Source organism: Sarcophilus harrisii, chromosome 3 (assembly GCF_902635505.1).
Source record: "Sarcophilus harrisii chromosome 3, mSarHar1.11, whole genome shotgun sequence".
Classification (NCBI taxonomy): Eukaryota; Metazoa; Chordata; class Mammalia; order Dasyuromorphia; family Dasyuridae; genus Sarcophilus; species Sarcophilus harrisii.
This window is the reverse complement of record NC_045428.1, coordinates 404,843,297-404,868,288: the sequence shown is the minus strand read 5'-3', so window position 1 is coordinate 404,868,288 and position 24,992 is coordinate 404,843,297. Positions and strand designations below refer to the sequence as shown.

Sequence of the window (24,992 nt, the reverse complement as noted above, 5' to 3'; positions counted from 1 at the left end):
AAGATCCTACAAAGTCCTTGAGGTGAGAGAAACAAAGGGGCAAGTAGGCTTACCAACAGGTGTAATAATCCTTTTGGCCAATTGAACTCAACAAGTACCTGCTTTGCCAGATACAATTGTGGTGAATGAAAATCCAGAGACAAAGTTTCAGAGTAATTAATAATCAATTTATTAACCAATAAATTTATGGTCAGTGGTCTCTCAGTAACCAAAGACAAAACCATGGAGATTCCAGAATGTTTAAATACATTTGGGAAAAGGGATGCCCCTGACATGCAGAGATCAATCCTGATTGGCGAACAACTAATAGGAGAAGGAAAAGGAGGTGGGCTGAAACATGGCTTAATCATGAGACAACTGTCTGCTGCTGTCTGGACAAAGGCACCCATTTCCACCCAGACCACTCCTGGAAATCTAGACAAAAGGAATCCAGCCTCAATTACTCAAGTTGAACATTAAGGGTAAAGGGAGGTTTCAAAGGTGAGAACCTAAAATTTTTAGGGCTGGATTTCACCTAGATAAGCTTCTGTTTACACTTTAATCAGAAGTGAGCTTTTTTAGTTGGGCAGGATCCCAGCCCCAAACTGTGGAGGATACGCCAATCTTATCATCAACCTATCCTTCAGAGACTGACTGACCTATAAGGGCTGGTCCCTGGATGAGAAAATAAAGGGGGGGGAGGGGGAATTTAATAATTGTTTATTAATATGAGAGAAAAAGAATCACTTCTCTCACTACACTAGATTCTAGGCATACAATGACAAAAGCAAAATTGTCAAATTTATGCATAAAAAAGTCAAAATATGTACAAAACAATACAGAGATTTCAAGAGACAGAGAGTAAGTGGGGATGAGGAGGGAGATCAAAATATACCTCATATAGGAAATGGTGCCTGAACTGGACTTTGAAAGAAGTTAGAAACCCTTTGAGGTGAGATGAGAAGGGCATACATTCCAGGCACAGGGTACCAGTTCTGCAAGTGTTTGAAGAAGGCAAGAGATGCAATATTGTGTGCAGGGAATAGCTAGCAGGCAGTTTGAATGGAATGGAAAAATGTGTGAAAGGCAATAATATAAAATGCTAAGAAATATAGTCATTTTATTGTGGGATGTTTCAATGTACCAAACTAAAGATTTTTTAAAGTTTACTCAGAAGCAATAGGGAGATATTGAAGATTTTTTAGTAGAAAGATGGCATTATGTGACCTATACCTTAGAAATGACTTAAGACAAAGAAAACTTCTACCCTTTGTTCTACATTCATAAGTCTGGGGCTGATTCACTGATACCTCTCCCTTTCTATCCTTTTCTTGTAGAATTCTTTTTTTTTTTTTTTTTTCTAAAAGGGTCCTCATCATGCTTGACTTTGCTGGACACCTTGGGCAACAGACTCAATCAGAGTAGATATTATCTGGTCCTATGGATCACTCATCCCCATCACCAAATGTCACATAATTCAGAACTCAGTTATAATCTTTGATTTTTAAAAAGTATTTTTATCTCATTAAATATTTCTCAATTGCAAGTAAAACAATTTTTAACAATTATCTTTAAAATTTTTGAATTCCAAATTGTCTCCTCCCGCCTCTCTACCCTCGAGAAGGCAATTTGATATTGATTATACATGTGATATTAGGTAAAACATATCACTTATTAGCACCATTGAAAAGAAAACAAAAAACCCCAATAAAAACAAAGTATGGATTCAGAGTTTATGAATTTTTTTTCTAGAGGTGAATAAGCATTTTTCATCACGAGTCCTTTGAAATTATCGTGGGTCATTGTCTTGATCAGAGTAGCTGAGTCTTTTCACAGTTGATCATCCTTACACTGTTGCTGTTACTGTATACAATGTTCTCCTGTAACCTTTGAATTTTAACCTGGTCTTTTAAGTATTTATAGAAATTGTTGCCTGACAGAAAACCATAACAGCTTCCTAGTCCTGGAGCTAACTATTGCCACACCGGATGATATTTTGATTATTTTATTCAGGAAATAAATGGGATGAAAGTCCAGAGCTTAAGCTTCCTCTCTGTTGTCTTTGGCAAGCATGATGTGTGCCTCTGTGTAAGACAGGCCCTTTTGAATCCAGGAAGTCCAGGAAACACCCAGCCTTGATAACAGCTTTGAGAATGCTGGGAGCAAAGGTAAAAGGACAGAAGCAAAAATCCACTCCAACATGAAGAATCCTTTGACAAACTGCTCAGTGAGTAACTTTGTGTGCATGTGTTTGCACTACCATGAGTGTGTATGTGTGTGTGTGTGTGTGTGTGTGTGTGTGTGTGTGTATTTTGGGAGGGGAAGGAGGAGAGTTGGGATTTATCTACTGATGGATTTTAACTACTGGTTTATACAACTTGGGGCTGCCAAAGACCACGGGGGATGAGATAAAGGCAGCTGTGCAAAAGCCTGTGGATTGTTTTAGTTCAATTTACAACAGCAAGGGAAGAAGTCAATTTGTTTCTTGCTTCTTAGTCCAGCATGTTTATAAATGCTTTTTTGTGGCCGGTCTGATTTCGTATTCCAGTAGGCTGGATGTATTCTGTCCAGAGGACACTTTGTGAAGGATCCCAAGACCCAGAGAGAAATTACAGAAGGTACAATAGGTTCAGAAAGCTGTGCATGAATAGAAAAAAGCAATTTGGAATGATTTTTAACACTAAAGTTAAGATTTGAGTCATTTTCTTAGACTCATTTCTAATGTTTAGTTGTAAATCCTGTTCCTTTAAGCAATTTCTTATAAGAAGCTCCTCCCCGCCTTTTTTGGCAGCTGAAATCAAGGTTATAAACTGGATAGTTGATAGAGAGAGAAAAGATCTAAGTCAGAGAAAGAATACTCCTTCCAGTGTTCTGACTAGTATCAAGGAGCTCATTTCAAACCTGGGAAGAGCACTGGAAATAGAATTACGGTTAGAAATACAAAGAAATTGTGAGAGTCTTAGCAGAAGCAGTAGGAATCTAACGCAAGAATTGAGAAGCACCTAGAAAAAAGATCAAATGTTCTTTAGCTCTCTGAACAGCCAGGGCCTGGGAGAGAGATTTAGATTGTGCAGAAAACCTGAAAACAGGTGGCCCCAAAAGACAGAGTGGAAATTCTCTTCTTTTTCATCTTTTTAATGAAATGAAATAAAAACCTATGATTTGAAACATGTGATAAAAGGAATGGAGATGGAGGAGAGACAAAAAAGCAAGATGGAAAAGAGAAAAGATATCATGAATTATTATATAAACAATTTTTGATTATCCAACCAGTGCAAGCAGCCCAGACCCAATTAAATAAAATGACAAGAGATCCACCAAATAATCACTAGGAATTAGTACATATAAATAAAGCAGATATAAAAAATTATTTGACAATGGAATCACAAAAAGAAGTTTAAGATAAAAGGATCAGAGGCTTAGAGCTGGAAGGGATCCTCATTTTACAGATGAGAAAACTGAAGCCCAGAAAAGCTGATTGCCTCACCCAATGTCACTTAGATAGCTAATAGCTAAAATCCAAGTCTTACTTCCAATATAGGGCTCTCTTTTCATTTACCCCATAAGAAGCATGGGGATAAAAATGATGTTGGAGCCGTGAGATTTTGGTAAGCCATTTATCCTCTCTAAATTTGTTTCTTTGTTTGTGAAACAGGTATAATAAATTGTCAAGCATTAAATGCTATTATTTATGTTAACCTTTTTGTAATTGTAAAATCCTATATAAATATCAGCTACTATCAAAACAGATTAGGATATTATACCCTAATTATGGACTCGGTTGACAGTAGGTAATTAGTTCCAGAAGGGGACATTCCTAATCAGTGCCAGATGAGGAAGTGAAATTCCCAGGGTTTTATTAATGCCAGGCTTGAGTTGGTTTCCTTATAGGGACTATAAATGAGGATTTCAGTTGTCTACCAGCTTGAATATTGATCTAGAGTCATTATCACTCAGAAACTGCCATCATTAACTTGTTTGACACAGGGTAAAAATGGGTCAAAAAAATATGAAAAGGTCTCTTGTTGTCTATATGTTTTGTGGGTATTAGTACCACTTAGCCCAAGTGATTCTACATTGGAGTTCTATCATTATAATTATAACATTTTTTTTAAAAAAACTTTTTATTTACAAGTTATATGTATGGGTAATTTTACAGCATTACAATTGCCAAACCTTTTGTTCTAATTTTTCCCCTCCTCTCCACCCTCTCCTCTAAATGGCAGGATGACCAGTAGATGTTAAATATGTTAAAGTATATAATTATAACATTATACAATATATTTCAGAAACCATAATAATCATATTTAGTGTTTCTTATCTTAACCCTACCTCCCCTTCAAGTTTATATTCTCTTCATATTTATATTTAGCTTCTTCAAGTAAAACAAAACCATATTCCCACTGATATGTTTACAGTCTTTCAGTTTAGGGACACATTAAAATTAAACAAATATTTATTCCATTAGATAATGAGTTCCTTGAGGACAGAGGTTGGCTTTTACCTCTTTATTTATCCCAGCACTTAGCACAGTGCCTAACAGAGAGCAGGGCACTTAATTAATGTTTACTGATGATTGAAAATTGCCTATACATACAAGGCACAGGAATCATAAGGGAGACAGAGAGAAGATGGAAAAAATATTCAAGAGGAGATAGAAGAGAGGTTAAGGTCCTACAGAGTTCAATAAAAAATTATTTTTTCCCAGAACAAAAGTAATCCAGTAAGTAAAGTAAGACAAGAATTAGGAAGGATTAAAAAAAAAAAAAACTTCCCCAAAACACTGCTACTTCCCCCAGAATAATTGATAGCTTGCTTTCATATTAATAAATGCTTTGTAGCTTTGTGAAATAGGTAGTGAAAACATTATTATTCCTATTTAACAAAAGAATGGTAAAGCTCAAACTCTTCCTCCTCATCTGCCCCAGTAAAGTGTCTTAACACTAAACCTCAGTGCTGGCGTAAACACTTTGGTCGAGTATCCTGTGTAAGGACACTCTGATCTTGCTCCTTCAAGACATCTATCATTAACAACACTGTAGAAACTATTTTGTGCAGTCCTAGGGCAACCAAGTACAACCCTGGTGGGTTGCTCTGAGGCAGGTTTTGGTGCTAGATGCTAGGGATATAAATAAAAAAGAGAGACCCTTCTTTTGAGGAACTTGTATTCTAATAGAGTATAAAAGACATGTAGTAGGGTGGTGTTGGCCATGGAAATTTTGGTCTAAGCAATCTCAGGTTTTAAAAATGGAGTTTATAAATTGTCAGGCTCTTTTTATAGCTGTGATAGTGTTGATCTGATGATTGTCCCAGAGCAAAAGCAAGAGATAGAAGTGAGGGAGGAGAGAACATGATATTCATGAGCATCAGAGCAGATAGCAAGATGCTTGGGATGGCTAAATGGGATGTGAGGTTTGAACTGGGCTACCTAGGTATGGTAGGTCAGATGAGTTTTCATCCATCCACCAATTAGGACAGTTCTGCCCAGGGCAGAATTCCAAAACTGATTGGATTAACTCCCCTGGGAAGAAGTTGGGGGCAGCCAGGTATCAGAAGGTTCTATATGGAAGATTCTCATTCCAGGTAGAGAAAGTACCTGAAGGCATGAGAGATGGCCAGAGGTCTAGGTTGGCATCCTGGCAGCCTAATAGATAGTTAGATGCAAAAATATGCCAGATGTAGATGGAAAGGCTATTGAGAGCCTATTGTTAAATTTTCAGTGTCAGCATTTACAACTCAAATATCAGCAAACACTGTAAATCAGAGCTTGATTTCTAGTTTTATTATTTGTTGAGATGAAAGAAAAGGATAGATAAAATGCTAATAATTTAGATGTAATTAAAAGTCTGCCATGCATACATTTTTTAGGGGGGAGAAAAAAATCTGTTGTTCAACATTATTAGCACATCCCTGCCTAAATGGGTAAAAATAGCAGTATGGTGGAAAGGAAGGAGCTCTAGCCTTAGATCCAAGAAATATGTGTAGAAATCTTTACTATATGATGAACAAATTCAATCCATTTCTCTTAAAGTATATCTGTATAAAAGAGAAATAATATTCACCACTGGTGGTCTCTTCTTCTATAAAATGGAGATAATTCAATTCCTTGTGTTATATTGCTTGGGTAAGAAAATTGTCACCAAAGTTATATTAAGTGTCAGCTTTTAAAAAATTGTTTACTACTGATTGAATTATACTGTTTATTTTCTTGTATAAGCTTTGGATATAAATGAATGATCCCTTGCAAGGAGACAATGACAATGAAAAAGTAAACAACTCCATTTAGAAACTTAAAATATGAGGAAAAATTAAATGATGATGTTAAAACACCTAAAGTTTCCTTCTACTTGCAAAATGTGGCCATGAAACCCTATCAAACTTCTCTGTGACTCTATTGTTCCATTCTGGAGGGTACCTACGATAACCTAGGTACCAAGTTGTTCAACTATCTCCAAAAGAATAAAAAACTGTGAGCCAACTTATTTCATACCTATAGGGCAGGGATTGGTTTTTTGTCTTTTTATGTTCAGTGTTTGGCACAACGTGGGGTACACAGTAAGATCTTAATAAATACTTGTTGAGTGATTAACTGTGTATATCTACTCATAGGTCATCTGGGGAGCTAATGTGATCAGCTGAATTTATTGCGGAGCCTCTAGCTATCTGTGCTGAGAATTTGCCAAAATGCCAATAACTAATATCTTTAAAAAGCATAAATTCAGTCAAATCAATCTAATCTTATCCTATGAAATAGTGACAGGCCTGATAGATAAAGGGCTTCTGATCCTGATTCATAAGACAGAATAGTAAAATATAGTTTGGATCAGGGCCCAAAGTGCTTTTACCCAAGATAGTTTTTCCCCACCTCTCTCCTCCTTTCTTCCTCTCTCCCCTTTCTCTCTTCCTTCATTTCCCTGCAAAGGGTCCTTTCTATCTAGATGATAAGAATCATAGAATATTTCATCTATCCCTGGTAACATATGTTCTGATCCTTTAGATGGGACATATTTCTCAATAATCAGAAATATTTTATACTGGATGTTGGGTGTTTCTGCTTGCCAACAATACTTGTTCTTCCTAGATGAGTTTAAGTCCATATAGATTATATATTCAAATAACTCTGGAATGACAAGGACCCTCCTTCCTTGCCTTTGCTCTCTTCTTCTTTCCTCTTATCCTCCCCTTCCCTTCTCTCTTCCTCTCTTTTTTCTATTTTTTTTGTACCAGTTCTTTGCTGCAGTCATGAAGCTTTGATGAGATTTCATTAAGGAATGAGACAGATCTCTAACATAAAATGCATTATCCTGTCATGTTACTTACACATGAGAAGATTCAGGGTCTAAAGCAAAATTATCATTCTCAAGAGCGTGGATCAAGAAGGGAAGGATTCAGATGGTTTTAGGATGCAGTAGCAGGAGAGAAAGAAATCAGCAATGGTCTGTGGAAGATGTCTTTTTCAGATAAAGTACACCTTCTTCCCTTTTCATCACTCCTTTTAATTGATTAGGAGATGCTTAAATCACTATCACTGGCACCTGATATTGCTAGGGTAGAAGTGGGTTTTTTGTGTCTGTGTCTTGCAGTAAGTAAAAGATTTAGAAACAGAAAGGCTTTTGGGTATGTTTTAACTGAGCCTTGTGAATTAAAAAAAAAATTCAAGAGATTTCTTGTCTCTGATGTCTTATATTATTTCATATTTGCTCTCATAATCAGACCTTTCTACTGAGACGTCATCACAAAAAATGAGCAAGAGGAAAATGGTTTCCCATTCTCCCTACAAACACAATATCAAGCTGGAGCTCACAGCCTGAATCTAGAAACCCAGGACATTTGAGGTCTATTATTACAGCTGATTTCTGACCTACAATCTCCAAGACATCCAAAGAATTATGATAAATTCTGGAGAAACCAGAGGATTGTAGATTTAGTGTTGGAAATGGTCAGTTCCAAATGAGAAGGTATCTTTTCTAATTCTCTCACTTTACAGATGTGGATTCTAAGGCCCAGAGATTTTAAATGATGTATCTAAGATGGCAGAAACTTGATTCAAATCTAGATTCTATGAATCCAAATCTAACTACATTTTTATTATACTAATCTGCCCCCCCATTACTAAGGGTCCTTCTAGGACCTTCAATTAGCATCTTCTTTGGAGAAATCAGGGATAAGAAAATGGGGAATGGGAGAGGAATTGAAAGCCCTCTCTATGATGGCTGAGTCTTTGCCAAAATAACTCTGGGCTCATCTCAATTCAGGCTGTAACCTAAGGGTAACCAAAACTATGCTCTTGACCCTTTTGTAGGTTGTAAGGCTTAGATCAGGAAGAAATCATGGCATCCACGTACCATTTGGAATACATGAGGCTGTGAGAGTTCTGATTTCTTTGATACACTGTGAGCACAAATACATTCATTACCAAGTTTCATCCAAATAATGTGTGTCATACCCAGTTAATTATCTTTGGGGCTCAACTGACTGTAGGATCAGTTCTTTAAATGGTATTTCAAGATGGGTCCATATTAATTGTATTAACTTGTAATGATTTTCATTTGGCCTTGAGATTTCAGCACTAGTTTTTCTTCTAAATTGAGGGAGGTTTTGTTGTTATTTTACTTTTTAAATGCTGAGACAAAAATGTATCAATAACAATATTAATAATTAATATTTATCATTTTTTCCATTGACATAGCTCTTTGTGATTAGCAAAATACTTCCTACCCATTATCTACCTTCCTACCCATTGATGTTCACAATGGGCTTTGTGAAGTCAATGATGAAAATATAATTTTCCATCATTGACATATGAAGAGACTAAGTAATGAAATAACCTGAACACAATCATACAAGACAGAACCTGAATGGCTTCAAACTCAATGTTCCCTTCCCAAGACCATGCTGCCTTATCACTTTCTAATGTCAAAGATAATATTTGTGACCTTCAATATTTATCAAAATGTCTTTTTCTTATGGCTGGATTCAGAATTGGGAATTCTGGGAATGCCTTAACCTGCCATCCTTAAATCCACACATCAGAAATGGACTCACCTTTAAGGCTAATCCAGGAAGATTTAAGCAGTAGCTAATTAAATGTCCAATCTTTTGTATGTCAGCTTTAGTCTTCATTTACAGTTTTTAGTGACTACATTTGCTTACACTGAACAGGACCTTGAAGGTTATGATTCAGCTCTAAATCCATGATTACAATAGGTTTTCCTGTGAGTTAGTTAATAATATATTATGTTTATCTTCTGGCTGGAGCCAAGTCCAGCCCAGGCCTGGGAGCAAGCCAGCTGGGCCTTTTTTTTTTAGCATGGTTGCCTGTGGCAGACAGACAGCTTGGCAGCGGGGCTTTTCCACAATTGCAGATTCCTTGCCAGGGCCTGAAACAATGGTAATGTCGATGGCCTTCGTGGTGATTTCCAAGGTCCCAGAGCCTGCTCCCAAAATACTTCCCAACCTGCTCTCTGAGCCTCAAAATCTCCCTGATAATGGATCAAGACTTTCTTTCCATGATCAGATATAACACTTTAAAAAGAGTATTCTCCCCTGGAGAGACAATTCTTTGATTTAAATTTTTTGGGGAAAGAATTAATTGAATAATAAACATTGATTAAGGATTTACCGTGCATCTGGCTGTACTTGAAATTGTGTGTGCTTGGCTCTATACTTGTCACGGAGGAGAAAAAAAACTAATAGAAAGTCCCTCCCTTCAAGGAATTTATATTCTCTAAAAACAAATAAACAGGTAAATTGAAGATAATGAGCTGAGAAAGGAGTATGGCATCTAATGGGATGAGATTTAAGGAAATAGGATTCTAAAAAGTGGAGATAAAGAGGGAAAGCATTTCGGGGTGCTGGTGAGGGTGGACAGCCTGTACAAAAGTTGAGACTATAGCAATTAGGTCGATTTGAATGTAGATAATACATCAAGAGACATGATTTAAGACAAGTCCAGAAAGCCCAGCAGACCAGATCCAGAATATGAAGGACTAATAACAAGCCGAGGAATGTTATGTCTTATCCTTTAGATTATAGGAAACTATTGATGACTATTGAGGCAGAGAATAGAATTTTAGACCTATGTCTTAAGAATTATTTTGGCAGTTGCATGGAAGATGGATTTCAGAGAGAAATATGCAAGCAGGAAGATCAAATTAGGAAGATATTACAAAAGTTTTAGTGGGAGGTGAACAGGGCTTGAACAGGTAGAATGGTTAGTGATGGGAGTGGGCAAAATTTGGCAACTTATTGGCTCGAGGAAATGAGAGATATTAAAAAGCTAAAGATGAGAATAAGTTAAAAAAAAGTCAATAGAGGAGACTGGCATCAGTGAACAACTCTCTAATTCATAATTTCATTTGTGATTAACCAATTATTATATCACTTCATTGCACTAAAACAAGTGAGATAACTCTTCTGGGCCTCAGTTATTTCCTCTGCAAAATGAAATGTGTCTTGATGAATTCTAATATCCCTTCCAGTTATGAAGTGGTGACTCTACCAGAATATTATGTAATGTATATACAAACTTTGGTCATATCAATTAAGTAATTAATGAGTGAATGCATTTTGGGTGGATTCTCTAACTGATTTGCTCTCATGCCCTCATCTCTGTTATTTCCTAAAGCTTTTTTTTCCAGAAAGTTAATCTCTGAGCTTGACTAAATTAAATACACAAAAATCAGAGAAATGTTACTGAGGTCAGTCAGTCAACACATATTAAGCATCAACAGTGTACATCTACAGTGTACATACAAAGAAAGGCAAAGGACAATTGCTGTTCTCAGAGAACTCATAGTGTAATGGATGAGACTACATGCTTACAACTATATGCAAATAACCTACAGGATAAGTTGGGAATAATCAAGAATCAATCTTTTTTACATCAGGGTACATCTCAGATCTTCAAAAATTAAGAGTCTATCTAAAAAAGTTAGTTCAAGTGGTACAGTATGGATAAAACTCTGGACCTTGAGGTCTGAATTAAAATCTTTCCTCTGACATTAGGCAAGTCACTTAAATTGTTAGCCTTGGTTTCCTGAATTGTAAAAGAGATAATAATAGAACTTATCTTACAGAATTGTGAAGAACAAATGAGAAAATATTTGTAAAGCATTATAAAGCCTGGTCTGTAGTAGGTGCTAAATAAACAGCTTTAAAAAGTTAAGCTAAAGATGAGTGGAGGAAAGGTTAGATTTGGAGTTAGAAGAGACTCTAGTTTGAATAATGCCTCTGAATTTAATGGTTGTGAGTCACTCAATCTCTTTTATACCTAATAGTTGTATCTGTAAAATGGGAATAGTAGTTTCTATGATACTTACCTAACCTGTAGTGGGTCAGGTGAAATAATGTTTGAAAAGCTTATAATGCTGAATCAGTGATAGTTATTATTGTTAATAAGGATAACTAATATTTATATGGTGCTTACTATGCTCTAGGCATTGTTCTAAGTGCTTTTACAATGATCTCATTTGATTCTCATAACAATGTCAGATTTTCCCTTGAGTTTTGTTGTTTTTGTCACAAATGCCTCAAGTTTTTCCATTTGTTAAAAGTCCATATTTTTCTTTCAGGATTATAGTTAACTTTTCTGGGTAAGTTACCCTTTGTTGTAATTTCAGTTTTTTACTCTATGAAGTATAAAATTCTAAGACCTTTGGTCCTTCAATGTAATAGCTACTGGGTCTTGTATAATCCTTATTGGAGATCTATGATATATAAATAGTTTTTGTTGTTGTTATTGCTTCCAATATTTGCTCCTTAACCTGGGAGTTTTGAAACTGGGAATTTGAAAACCTGGGAGTTTATGATATTCCTATAAGTTTTGCTCCCAGGATCGCTTTCAGGTGATGATTGGTGGATTTTTTTCTATTTCTGCTTTGTCTTATTTTAGAATTGCAGGGAAATTTTCTTTGATGGCTTCTTGTAATATTGTGTCAAGATTAATTTTTTAACTTAATTTTCAGGTAATCCAACTATTCTTATATTCTTTCTCCTCAGTTGTTTTTCTGATGAGATATTTCACATTCTCTTTTAATTTTTTCATTCTTTTTTTGGTGTCCTAGAATGTCATTAGCTCATTTTTCAAGGAATTATATTTTCCTTGAGTTTTTCATTCTCTATTACATTGGTTGACTTTCTTTTCATAATTTTCATGAATTGTTCTTCTTTTTTTCTAATTTTTCCTCAAATCTCTCTTATTTGATTTTTTGAATCTTTATTTTTAACATTTATTTATAACTTAAATACAAAATAAGAAAAAAAAATAGAAAAAGACTGAAAAAGGAAGAAAAATATATTGTCATGTTCCTAGCAGAATATCAGGAAGATTTTAAATATGTATGATAAAATTCCATTTCAAGAAAGCACATATAATAACAGAAGACATTATATTCATGACTGTCCATCTTTTTTTTAAATTTTTTCATTCATCCTCACTCCTTCCTCTCCCTTCCCCTCCAACTGTCCATCTTTTCTTTGCTTCCTCATAGGTTATCTTTTGTTCCTTGCTGTGTACCTTTTCCTTTATTCTTTTTTTCCTTTTCATTCCCCCCACCTCCCTAAACAGGCTACAGTTAAGTATGAATTTATTTATATATGTTTGTGTATATACATATACACACACCCCATATACAACCACATACATGTATCTGTGTACACAGCTACATGCACCTACACACACAACATGCATCTAAAACAATATATTTCTGATATGTAATGTAGATTTTTTTCTTGAATGAATCTTTAAGTTTGACTTTGAGATCAATGATAACTATCCCTTCTTTTTTTTCTGATAAATTCTACTCCTTATCATTGTTACTGTGTTTGTGTATACCTCTTATTTTCTACCCCTGCTAAATCTTTTCCTTTAGTTCTACTTCTTAAAAAGCTTACTTTGATTTTTTATTTTATTCTTATTTGATTTTTTAAAATCCTTTTTTAAACTACTTCCAAGAATTCTCTTTGTGCTTGGAACCATTTGTCATTTCTCATTTTAAGAAGAATAGTAGCTTTTAAAGCTTCATTATCTTCTTCTAAATATAACCCCAGACTTCTCTATCCCTACAGTAGTTACCTATGGTTGGATTCTTTCTCCTTTGCTTACTATTTTTATTTGTTTGTTTTTGTTTTATTTTATTTTTTAGCAACTATTACTATAATCAAGTTCTAACCCGTGTTTGGAGAATGATGCTCCACATCTTCAGTCTTGCTTACTGTTATTTTCAGCCTTGGATTCTACTCTCTAGGGCCCCCAGCCATGCTATTCTACAAATGATCTTGCTCCTTGTAGTCCCTCTGGTGGCTGCAAATTATAGCTTCCCTCTCTTCCCTAGAACTAAAGCCTGGGACTCTGCTCAGTGTCAGCAGGAGTTGTGCCCTTCTGCTCCTGCACTAACCAGGTATGAGCTATTTCCTGCATTCACACTCCAGAATGCCTCTGATCAGTACAACTGTGCTTGATATCCTGGGCACTAGAAGGTCCTTCAGTCTTCTTCTATTTAGCCGTTAAACCTCCACATTGTCCAGAAAGGAAAATTTCTAAGGTTGAAACTGGTTCTCATCCCATTTGTCCCCAGAACTTGTCTTTTCTTGATTCCACAGAGTAGGTATTTTCACTTCATTTCACTGGAGATATTTTCACTTCATTTTTCAGATCCCTTTCCTGGGATCTTCTCAAGTTCTCAAGTCTTAGGTGGATAATTGCTTTACCTTGACTTTTGGTTACTTCTATTCTATGTTCCCTCTGAGGCCATCTTCTGTCTTTTTTTGTGGAGGAAATTTGAGAACTGAAAGTTTTCTGATCTACTCGACCATCTTCACAGAATCCTTTCCCTTGGGTTATGTACTTCATCATTGGAAGAAATTCTCTAATTGATAAGATCTCTCATAGGTGACAAAATCATTGATGAGAACCAACTGTTCTCAATTCTATTGCACGCAGGGAAATGGGAAGCAAGAAGAGGTCTTGGTAATATAATAAAACTACTCATATATTAGTAAGTTGTTTCTATCAAAAGCCCAAATGGCACAATTCCTTTTTCTGAAGGTGAATTTCAGATTTGTTTCACAACTACTAACACATGCCATTTATCACCATTGGCACCCATATTATCCTTGTCAGCAATGGAAAGGTTTATCTTTTTTTTTTTTTTTTTTTGGTTAAATCTCCCCTAAGTCCCAGTCCATATCCCAAATCTATAAAGACAGAGACAAGTAGAATGCGGATGCTTTAAAATATGTATCTGCCTATGGGCTTTTTTTCTATAATTTACCAGTTCATCGCTGCTTCTCTGAAAACAGGAAACTGGATCAGATCATTTCTTGAGATTCTTTCTTTCCATATCAATAATTCTATTTCTGAGGGCCTGCCAAATGATATGAATAAATAATATTATGTCACTGAAGAATGACTGAGAGCCTTGTAGATAATAAAAGAATTTGAAAAATGGATAGAAATAGAGAGCTGGCCCTGAAATTAGAAAAAAACTAGATTCAAGTCCCACTTCTCACACACACTGAGTGTGTCACACTGGGAAAATAACTTCTCATGGTCCTAGGCTACTCTCCAAATATATCTACTGCAGAGAAGGTACCTACCTGCATTGGCAGAGGAGTCTCCTCACCTCAGCACCTCCTCCCTTCCCTAGAATGAAATCATAGGTCCAGTCCCGATTGTTACAATTTATGATGAATGAGTTCTTCCCCCAAACTCTGAAGCTATACAAAACCCAATCCAGTGGAGTATTTATATTGAATAAAATATAGCCCTGTCTTTTATCTAAACTTTTCATACCTCTTCAATGGAGCATGTGAGAATGAAGGTGAAATTCTCTTACATTATTGAATGTCAACAACATCTCAGAAGGGCACACATCAAAGGCACCATTTAAACTTTCCATTTTGTGTTTAAAGTACAGTAGTCATTTCTGAGAAAATTATATCTAAAACTAAAACCCCAAAGCTTTCTATTTGTCATTTTTATGTCTCTATGCTGAATGGATACATTTTAAATAATTGGTTCAAGAGGGATGCTCAATTCATAATAAAAAATCATTCATATCACTAGAGGTGAAGGAGAAAGAGACAAAAGCTTTATTTGGAAATATCTAATTTAAGGAGTTAAATTATAACTCACTTGTATTTTCTAGGATGATGATAAGAATATTTCTAAGCAAAGATAAATTTATATTATTGGTTTAGAATTTGTTGAACAGCAAAAATACTTGTCCAGAGTTTTAGTGGTTTAAAAAAAAAATAAACAAGTTATATATTTACAGCCTCTTCCCAAGAACAACCTTGATTTCTCCTTCTATATATGTACTTTGCAATCAAGTGGAAAGAACAGGTACTGCTGGGTGTCAGAAATATCTATAATCCATATAGACAAATGTCGCTGTTTTTTCATGAAATCTGATCCTTGTAAAGGATTAATATAGGTATACCAGGGTTGACTGAAAAGTCCTATGGAATCTTTATGAGTCAGGCAAAATAGACTTAATCGCCCTTTTAGGATTTAATCCAAAGGACATATATATCAATTATAATGATTTAAAAGAACAGTGAATCTTTGTCTAACAGTACTCATTTTTCTCTGCCTGTTTTGTTTCAGTATAATAAAGTGTACAAGGACCTTAAGGAAGCTTCTCAAAATGGAGAGAATTTCTGCAAACAGCTCACATCAATCCTTCAGCAAAGGTACAGTACAGATGTTGGCAGTGGGGATGCTATCTTTTTAGTTGCAATGAGAGACATGATTGGAGATTTCCAGATGTCCTACTTTCTAGAACATGTTGTTCTGTGTTTTTCTGCTTGAGAGCTTAGTTGGAATAGTGATTATTTTCCATCTTATGGACTATCACTTAGGTTGCACTAAAATGACAAAGCAGATCTGGAAAAGCCAGTGGTGTCCATGGTTTTTTCCTCTTAATACTTGTATGCTTGTTTGTAAACTTTCCTGAGTGTCCTAAAAAGGTTGTAGAAAGAAGAAATTGGCTCCAGCTCAGCTCAGCTATGATCTCAATTAGAATACAAACTCTGTGAAAGGAGTGACAGCTTAGTTTTTTGGGTTTTTTGTTTTTTTGTTTTGTTTTGTTTTGTTTTGCAAGTCCAGACCAGTAGCATAGTGCCCAGTGCAAAGTAGATGTTTAATCAGTGTTTATTGGTGGAGTGATTAAAATGATCAACAAAGAGATCTGAAAGGGATTTTAAGGGATCTTCTAGTCCTTTCCCCATGCTAAACAGAACTGCATATTAACCTTACAGATAGGAATTTAGCTTATTTTTAGATTTTTTTCTGAAAATATTTTAAATTTATTACAATTTATTTCTGAATTTTAAAAAGTCTGTAACCAAGAGTCCTTTACACCAAGGAGGGTAAGCAACCCACTTTGATTTTTTCTTCCTCCTTTCCCTTTCCCTCTCCCCTATTCCTCAAAAAGTTTTATTTTTCTCCTAATAGCAAAATGAAAGGATTTCACAGGGGGTAAATTGGATGGAGGGAAGAGGGTAAACCTCATGCAGAAAATGTTTTTGTGAGTAGCTAGGTTGCATAGTGGACAGTGTACAGGGCCTGGAATCAGGAAGGCTCATCTCCCTGAGTTCAAATTTGGCCTCAGACACTTGCTAGCTGTGTGACCCTGGGCAAGAACCTTTACCTGTTTGCCTCAGTTCCTCATCTGTAAAATGAATGGAGAAGAAAATGGCCAGCTATTCCAGAATCCTTGTCAAGAAAACCCCAAATCAGGTCATGATGGAAACAATTGAACAATAACAAATGAAAAATGGTTTTATCAGTCACAAACTGAGGGATTTTAACATACAATCAACCCAGTATGCAGAAAACAAATTCTACCTTGAAGCTCAGATTGTGTCTGTGAGTTGGTCAGGTACTAGGATGAGACCTGACCTCAATTTATAGGGCCTCAATCATCTAATTGCCTGATATGTTAGATAGGATTCCATGCAACGATGTACAAGTTGGAGGCCCTGAATGCCATTGTCCGTGTACTTCATGGGACAATTGTGAAGAAAAGTTTCATCTTCTCCAGACCATTATCAGTATATGAGTTGTCCTAGTTGTGACTTACAGAGTAAAGTATGAGTGAAAGAAGGCACCTGGAAGATTGCTTCTTGACTCAGCTTGTATTTTCCTCCTGCATTTTCCCTTCTACACAATCATATCTTGTTGGGTTTTCTTCTACTTTCCTCTTACCTGGTTTCATGATCTGAATAACCTACCAACAAGAGTCTGCTGAAACAGCTCCCAAGTATTTCCATTTCGGGGAAGGAAGAGAAAATTGAGCTGGCTGTTGAATTTTTAACTGCATACTTTTGCCTTTAAGGCCCTTACTTCAGTATTAAAGTTCAAGGAAGTCTAATGACACATTGATTGATAGTGTCTCTACTAAAAAAAGAGTAAACAAAAGGATCCATTACTAATTACCTTCATTTCCATCCAGTTTCTCAGCTCTTTCAAGAAAACTAGCACTGCTCAGGACTGGGTACAGATAAAGTCTAATCAGCAACAATGTTTTAGGACATCAATGTGTTAAACTCTGGTGCTTTTCCAAATATACTCAAAAAGAATAGGCAAACTCCTTGGCACCTTTTGAATGCAAAAGTTTTGATTAGGTGAGATAAGGATGAACACAGACTTTAAGAATAATCTTTTAGAATCAGGAGGTGCCCTTATCTATCCATCAGTCATCTGGGCTGTTTCTGTTTACCTGTTTCTCTTGCTCCTTCTGAAATAAGGAGTTTGCCCAGACTCCATTAATATCTTACCCATTATTTTAGGTCAAGTTCCATATGTTCTAAGTCTTGAGAAGATTAGCACGACCATCTGTTCTTGGTCACGCCAAGAGTGAACAATGGCATTCATCCACATGCATTTTTGAGGTTTGCAAACACTCCCTGAGTAAGACAGAAACAGATGCAGGTGTTCATATGACTAGGGATTTCTCCCTTCATGCTTTACCTATATGATGGAGAGGGGAAGAAAGTAATTTTAAAATCTGAAGAGCATGACAGCTCAGGGCAATTACTTGTAGCACACCAGTAGAAACTCAAATGACCTAAACACAAAGGATTAATTAATTAAAGTTCTATAGTTAAATTGACGTAAGAAAAACTATTTTAGGTGTACCCTGCTTCAGGCAAGAGTTTAATCCATGGAATTAACACACTTTTCTTAGGCAGCTACAATAAGCCAGGCACTACCATACATTTCCAATTCTGTCATACTTTTTCTACAATACCCTGGAAACCCTTTCATCTTGGAAGCCCACTCCATTCCTGAACTACTTCTCACCTAAATAAAAGTACCCTCTGTCCCTCAAGCCTCTCCCTCTGATTGCTGTTTCTTCTCAGAATCCCCATTTTAAGGAGTTACCCAAGCAAGCCATGTCTTCATTCCTCTCCAGGTTGTAATTTAGAATCTAAGGGTCTTCTCTATAATACCATCTTCATCTGTCCCTACTTCTTGATTTTTAGCTGCCTTTTATGTGCCTTATTCCCTCATTAAAATGTAAGCTCCTTGAGGGCAGGGAAAGTCTTTTTATTTCTATTTCTATTTTACTGGTACTCTGTCCAAAGGAATGTAATTTGGCAGGGGGGTTTTGATCACTGAAACCTCCCAAGATATCCTGGGGTTTACCCACTAGATTTCTTTTTTTAAGGACCATGTCTTAAATCCAAATCACTATGGCTCTCTTTGACCAACTATGGCATCCAGGCCAAGCTCCACTTGGTCCTTGTTTGGAGCCTGATTGAGTGACTCAGAGTGAATGTAAATACTAATTTTTCTGTTTTGGCCAGAAACCCAGTAGGTCTTCCCCTCCCAGATTCAGATTTTTTTTTAAAACTAGGTTTAAAAGAGGCCATTCTTTGCCTCAATTCTTACCTAGCCTCAATCACTGAATTTATATCATTGAATTTATTTTGTCACAGTCAAACTGAGACCTGTTAAAGACCTTAGCTTAAGAAAGTCTCCCCCAATATCCAGGACCATCTCCAATCATCCTAAATCTTGCCACTGGATCCAGATGGCTCTGGCGAAAGTGAGGCAAGTTTCTTTGCACAGCCTCCCTCACTTAAATCCAATTCCCTTGCATGTTATGGCATCACCTCCCGGAAGCCACAAGAACAAAGGACAAAAATTGACAACAAAACCAACCTGTAAAAGAAGAACAGGATAGAATTCCTGACCTGGTCTGAAAGGCATTTCTGAGTTCAAGTCTAGCCTGAGATACTAGTTAGATATGTTTCCCTGGACAAATCATTTTTAATGCCTCTTCCTTCAGTTTCCTCATCTGTAAAATGAGCTGGAGAAGGAAATGGCAAACCCCTCTAGTATGTTGGCCAAGAAAACCTCAAATGGGTCAACAAAGAATTGATAACAAGTGAACAACTAAATAAGCAATGGAGTCAAATTCAAATAGAAATGGGTGCCGCTAACCATGTATAAGGATCCCTGTGGGGTCATATTGACTCAGAAAAGCAAACATTTATCTATATTCTACTGTATTTTATTTATTTTACATTTTTAATTAAATTTTAATCTTGTTCAGTCCACATACGCTCATGAGTGATGTGGGCTGCATGCCATTCAGATTCTATGTTTGACAACTCCAATTGTGCATGTGTGTGTCTATGTATGTGAAAGAACAGAAGAAGGTTTGGAAGGAAACAGCCAAGCAGGACAAACTTTAGAACGTGCTGATTTTTACATATTTTTTAAAAAGCTATGTGTAATGGAGATTTGTAATTTCATGCATAACTATCTTTGCATATAGAAATGCTTATCTATATTGATGTTGATCAAAGTCAGAATAATGAAAAAACCCATTTTAATGTTTTTTAAATGGAGTTCTTGCACCCAAACAGAAATATCATAGTCATAGCCATATAATAGCAATATGGTGCTTTTGAAATGGATATTTCCACTGGAGATTTTCACTTTGGGAAGTAGAGAGAGGTAGTACCTAATTTATTTGGAAACAGACTGTTTGGATTTAAGAAATCTGAGTTTTATTTCCAGCCCTGAAACTTTTACAGAAAAAAATTCATGAACATAGGCTAGTAGTCATGAATCTTCTCTGGGTATTAGTTTCCTCATCTGTAAAATGGAAATAATAATATTAGAACTCATTATCTTGTGATGTTGCTATGGTGAGAGTAGGCTTGTAAAATTCCAAGTAGAATGTAAAATCCTTGAGGGTAGAGACCATTTCATCTCTCTCTCTCTATCTCTTTGTCCCTCTGTTTTTGTTTTTTTTCTGATTCTATCTATGTCTCTTTGTCCTCTCTGTCTCTGTCTCTCTCTATGTCTCTCTGTCTCTGAATCTATCTCCCTTTCTCCTCCTCTTCCTCCCTCTTCCCCTCCTTCCCTCCATCTCCTCCTTCCCCTCTCTCTCCCTCCCTCCCTTTCCTTTTTCCCCTCCCTCCCTCCTCCTCTCTTCCTCCCTCTCTCTCACTCCTTTTACTCTCTTGCACTCTCTCTCTCTCTCTCTCACACCCTCTCCCTTCCCCCTAGCAATTGACACATATCTTGTACTTTATAAAATTTGAAGGAGTTGAAATAATAAATAAATTGTTTTATTATTCAGGCAGAATGGAATAATGAAGTCCAGGTTTAGAGAGAGAGAAGGACAATAGCTGCTAACATCAGAGGTGGAGAATTAATGATTGAGATGAACCTTTCCAGCTGGCCTAACAGAAGCCTTGACTATTTTTCCTTTTGGCACGAAAGCTACATACTTTTGACTCTGATGAAACAGGATATTTAGGTTTCTGATGGGGTGAATAGTGTAGTTTTGTTCTTCACTTAGACATCAAGTGTTCTTATCCCAATCAAGCTCTTAGTCTGGGTCATCTTTAATATGAAAGGTGAGCTGCCTGTTTCCATTTTTCCTCATTTTCAGTGGTGATAATCCTTTCTCCCCCTCTCTTTCTCCTTCCCTCCCCTTTCTCTCCCCCCCTCCTCCTTTTTTTTTTAAATTTAAAATTTTATTTTAATAATTTTATTTATTTGTTTATTTAACTTTTTAATATTTAAATTTATTAATTAAATTCATTAAATAAATAATGTATAAACAGAATATAAATAAATAAATAAATACAATTAAGGTTTCATAATAAATTTATTGTTTATTTAATAACTTTAATAAAAATTAATTTAAATTTAAATTTAAAAGTTTGCAAAATGCTTAACATATTATAGCTCTTCTGCTCCTCAGAACAACCTCATTTTGTTGATGAGGAAACTGAGGCTGAAAGAGATCAGCTGACTTTCCTAGGGCCACACAGTAAAGTAAGTATAAGAGGCACAATTCATATCTTCCTGACTCCAGATCCAGTATTCTATTCCTTAAACCACTAAGCAGTGTTCACTTTGAAATAACATTTTTTTTTACCTTGATGTGCTGCAATTCCCTGTGTCACACTTAACTTGTTTTCCCCAATTAATAGTTTCAATTTGTCTGTTCTAGCCTAGGCAGGCGAATTTTGTTCTGCCTGGAGTCACACAGTCATTTTCTGAATGCCTAATGGCAAAAGGACCCCTTTGCCTTTGTAAACTTCATCAGTAATTGCATCAAAGATATATTCCTGGTATATATGTCTGTGAATATCTGGGTTCCTGCTTTCTCTCAGTTCTAGAGGAAGCCTCTGCTGGAGAAATCGATTGCTCTGTTGCAAGAAAGTGAAGGTCAAATTTCAAAAAGCAATTTAATCCTCTGGCCTTTTTTATCTTTGTAATGGAAGAGGTTCATCATCATAGATTTGGATCCCATAGGATGATTCTTTGGACCTTAGAAGCTCACGAAGGCTGCCATTAAAGCATGATGGGATTGTAACTTGCTTAATTCAAAGACTAATTGCAAATACAGCATGGTGAGGAGAGAAGGTGCATATTCTGAGTTGCTGAAAATTAAAAGGTCATGGATTTAGAGTTAGATAGCATTCTAAAGGTCACTTTACAGATGAGGAAACTAAGGACCCAAGAGGCTAATTTCATTGCCCAAATTTATAGAGAAAGGAAAGAAGAGATGGAAGGAAGAGAGTGAAGGAAGGAATTAAGGAAGTGAGGGGTGCAAGAAATCATGAGGGTAGAGATTCATCTGGAAACAGTTCACAAGTTTAGGCCATTTTCAAGTCAAGGGGCAAAAAACTTTATTATAACATCATAGGCCATTTTCAAGTCAAGGGGCAAAAAACTTTATTATAACATCATAAGTGGCCATAGTTCACTAGAGGAACTCACAATTTACAAGGGGAAAGGGAGGATCTTTGATAGGAAAAGACTAAAAGCAAGGAATGATTGCCTGAGAAAGTAACAACCTGGGGAGTTGACATCTATAATCTGGCCTCCTGGTTGTGGGATCTAGATAATCTTGTCAATTCGAGAAATTCAACAAACTCTCACTTCAACAAAGGTGCACTTAGGGGCAAGATAATATAGCCCCTTCCCTATGGCCCAATGAAGGTTACTGGGCTCTTTATTCACCCCATCAGAAGGGAATAAAAAAGGAAAGATAGAAAGGAGGCAGGAAGAAAGAGAAGAAAAAAGGAAAGGAGGAAAGAAGAGAGAAGGGAATGATAAAGAAAGGAAGCAAGCAAGAAAATATTTATTGTTATTGTTGTTGAGTCCTGTCCAGCTCTTCATTACTTCATTTGGAGTAATGATTTTCCATTTCCTTCTCCAGATTATTTTACAGCTGAGAAACTATGGCAAAAAGAGTTAAGTGACTTGCCCAGGCTCACACAGTTGAGTCTGAAGGCTGAGTTGAACTCACAAAGATTCAAGTCAGCACCCTATGCACTGTTCCACCTAGTTGCTCCAAGGAAAGATATATATTAAGTACTTATTATGTGGCAGACACTATGTTAGGAATTGGGCATATATTTAGAAGCAAGAAGAAAGACAGCCCTACTCTGAAGAAGCTTGCATTCTAATGGGGAAAGACAAACGGACAAAAGAGATATGACAAGAGAAAGTAGAGTGAGGGTTAAAATGAAATAAAGTAGTTAGCTCAGGAGCATATTCTGAAGTGCAGAAGCTAGAATGATCAGGAGGGGAAAGCATGCTGGTAGACCTACGTTCCTCCTCAAAATGAAGACCCCCAGAAGGAACTCATCAAAGAGAGAAGGATGTGTGTTGGTGGGCCAGGAATGGGTGATGGGGGAGGAGTGCCTAGGAGACTGGGCAAAGAGGGGGGTGTCAGAGGAATATTCCAGGGTGAGAAGATCCTAGACTTGTTTGGATGTTCCGAATTCCAGGGATCCTCAAACTATGGCCCGCGGGCCAGATGCGGCAGCTGAGAACGATTATCCCCCTCCCCCAGGGCTATGAAGTTTCTTTATTTAAAGGCCCACAAAACAAAGTTTTTGTTTTTACTATAGTCCGGCCCTCCAACAGTCTGAGAGACAGTGAACTGGCCTCCTATTTAAAAAGTTTGAGGAACCCCTTTAAGGAAGCCCCCAGCTCTGAGAAGAAATTCCAGGATGAGTCAGAAGCAAGATAGAGTCCTGAAATCCAGACATTAAGAACATGTTTAGGAGTTAGTAAGTCAAAGAAGTGGGATCCAATCAAGTTCCCCTAACTTTCAACTTGTGATCTTTATAGTAGTCATCAATTCAATTCTATGTTGATATTTGGTCTTTATTCATTTGCATTTTGTGGCATCAGAAACTTGTTAAACAAACCAGGCTGGAGTTGTTTTAATCATAAGCCAAATTTCATGTAGAGGGAAGACCACACTCATTTTTATTCTCTTAATTTCAATCTTTTCTCTACCACGGTGAGACTATCACTATCAAACAGAAAGATCATTTGGAAAGTTATCATATTGATAACCACTTGTTTTTTTCCAGTAAAGATAAAGTTAATTTCTTTTTTTTAAATCATTTTATTCAGTATTACATGGTATTTTAGTATAAACACTGATAGGTTTGGAGTCAGATAACCTGTGTTCAAATTCTAATGCTTTTTCTTAATACCTGTGTGACCTTGGCCAAAAAACTTATGCCTCATTTTCCTTATTTATAAAATAGGGGCCTTAAAGTAGCTGCCTTCTAATCTCTAAGGCCCCTCCCAATTCAAGATCTAGTATTCTAGTCTCTTTTTGAAGAATGCATTCATAATATATAGGCATGGAGTTTCTGTGTAGTCTATAAGCCTTTAAGCCTTTTCATTTCTAACTCCTAAATATTTCCACATAATTTTTCATTCTCCTCTTTCCTTTGCCCATCATTGCAATGAAGACATCTAGCATCAAACTATATATATATTGATTTAATCTGGAGGAGCTTACTGAATTCTTTAGAGAAAAAAGATATTAGGAAGTGCTTTTGAGACTTTGAAAGAGTTAAAAAGGAAAGCTGTGTGTTTTTATTTTTCTGAAGATTTTAAAGAAAAGTGATAGACTACTGATTGAATAGATTCATTGTATAGGATCCTCCTCAGTGTCATAACTAGGAATTGGCCCCCAATAGATCAGGCCAGGATCAGAAATCTAACCTAACTTGAAAGTCTGAACAAAAAATGAGGTTGCAGAGAGGGTAGAAGTAGATTTAAACACAGGGGTGAAGAAGACAAATTTTGGTTCATCTAGGATGAGTTAAATGTGGATTTGAGATATGATTTGAGAAAATAGACTTGAAACTATATCAATCCAAGTGAGAAAGTTCAAGAGAAATCAATTGATCCTGGGCATCAATCAAAGCTGAAGTGAGGTGGATACATGGAAAGTAATTGTCAAGGACTTCCTCCCAGGGAGATTGTGGTATGGAGGCAATTGAAAGCAAAAAGTTCAGAAACCAAGTTGCTGAGGTACAGAGGAGGAAGTTAATTTTATTCTGAACTTAATAAAACAAGCATTTCCATAACATAATAGAATTGGGGGAAGATTGCACATGAAACTGCAAATCTATTATAAACAATTTAATATTATTTTAAAATATATAATGTTATGTAACTTTTTTCCTTCTCTCCTTCTTCACCTCCCATCCCCTAT

At 36.3% G+C, this 24,992-nt stretch overlaps 1 protein-coding gene across 2 annotated transcripts in view; it reads left to right on the top strand.

Moving 5' to 3' along the window:
• Positions 1-2,062: 2,062 nt before the first annotated feature.
• NOSTRIN (nitric oxide synthase trafficking) overlaps positions 2,063-24,992 on the top strand; it is a 79,453-nt gene continuing 56,523 nt past the window's right edge. For both annotated transcript variants that reach the window (XM_031960515.1, XM_031960514.1), the window contains exons 1-2: positions 2,063-2,206; positions 15,590-15,675. In XM_031960515.1, the coding sequence (XP_031816375.1) occupies positions 2,180-2,206; positions 15,590-15,675 (113 nt within the window). In that variant the 5' untranslated portion in view covers positions 2,063-2,179. The remainder of the gene's footprint in view (positions 2,207-15,589; positions 15,676-24,992) is intronic.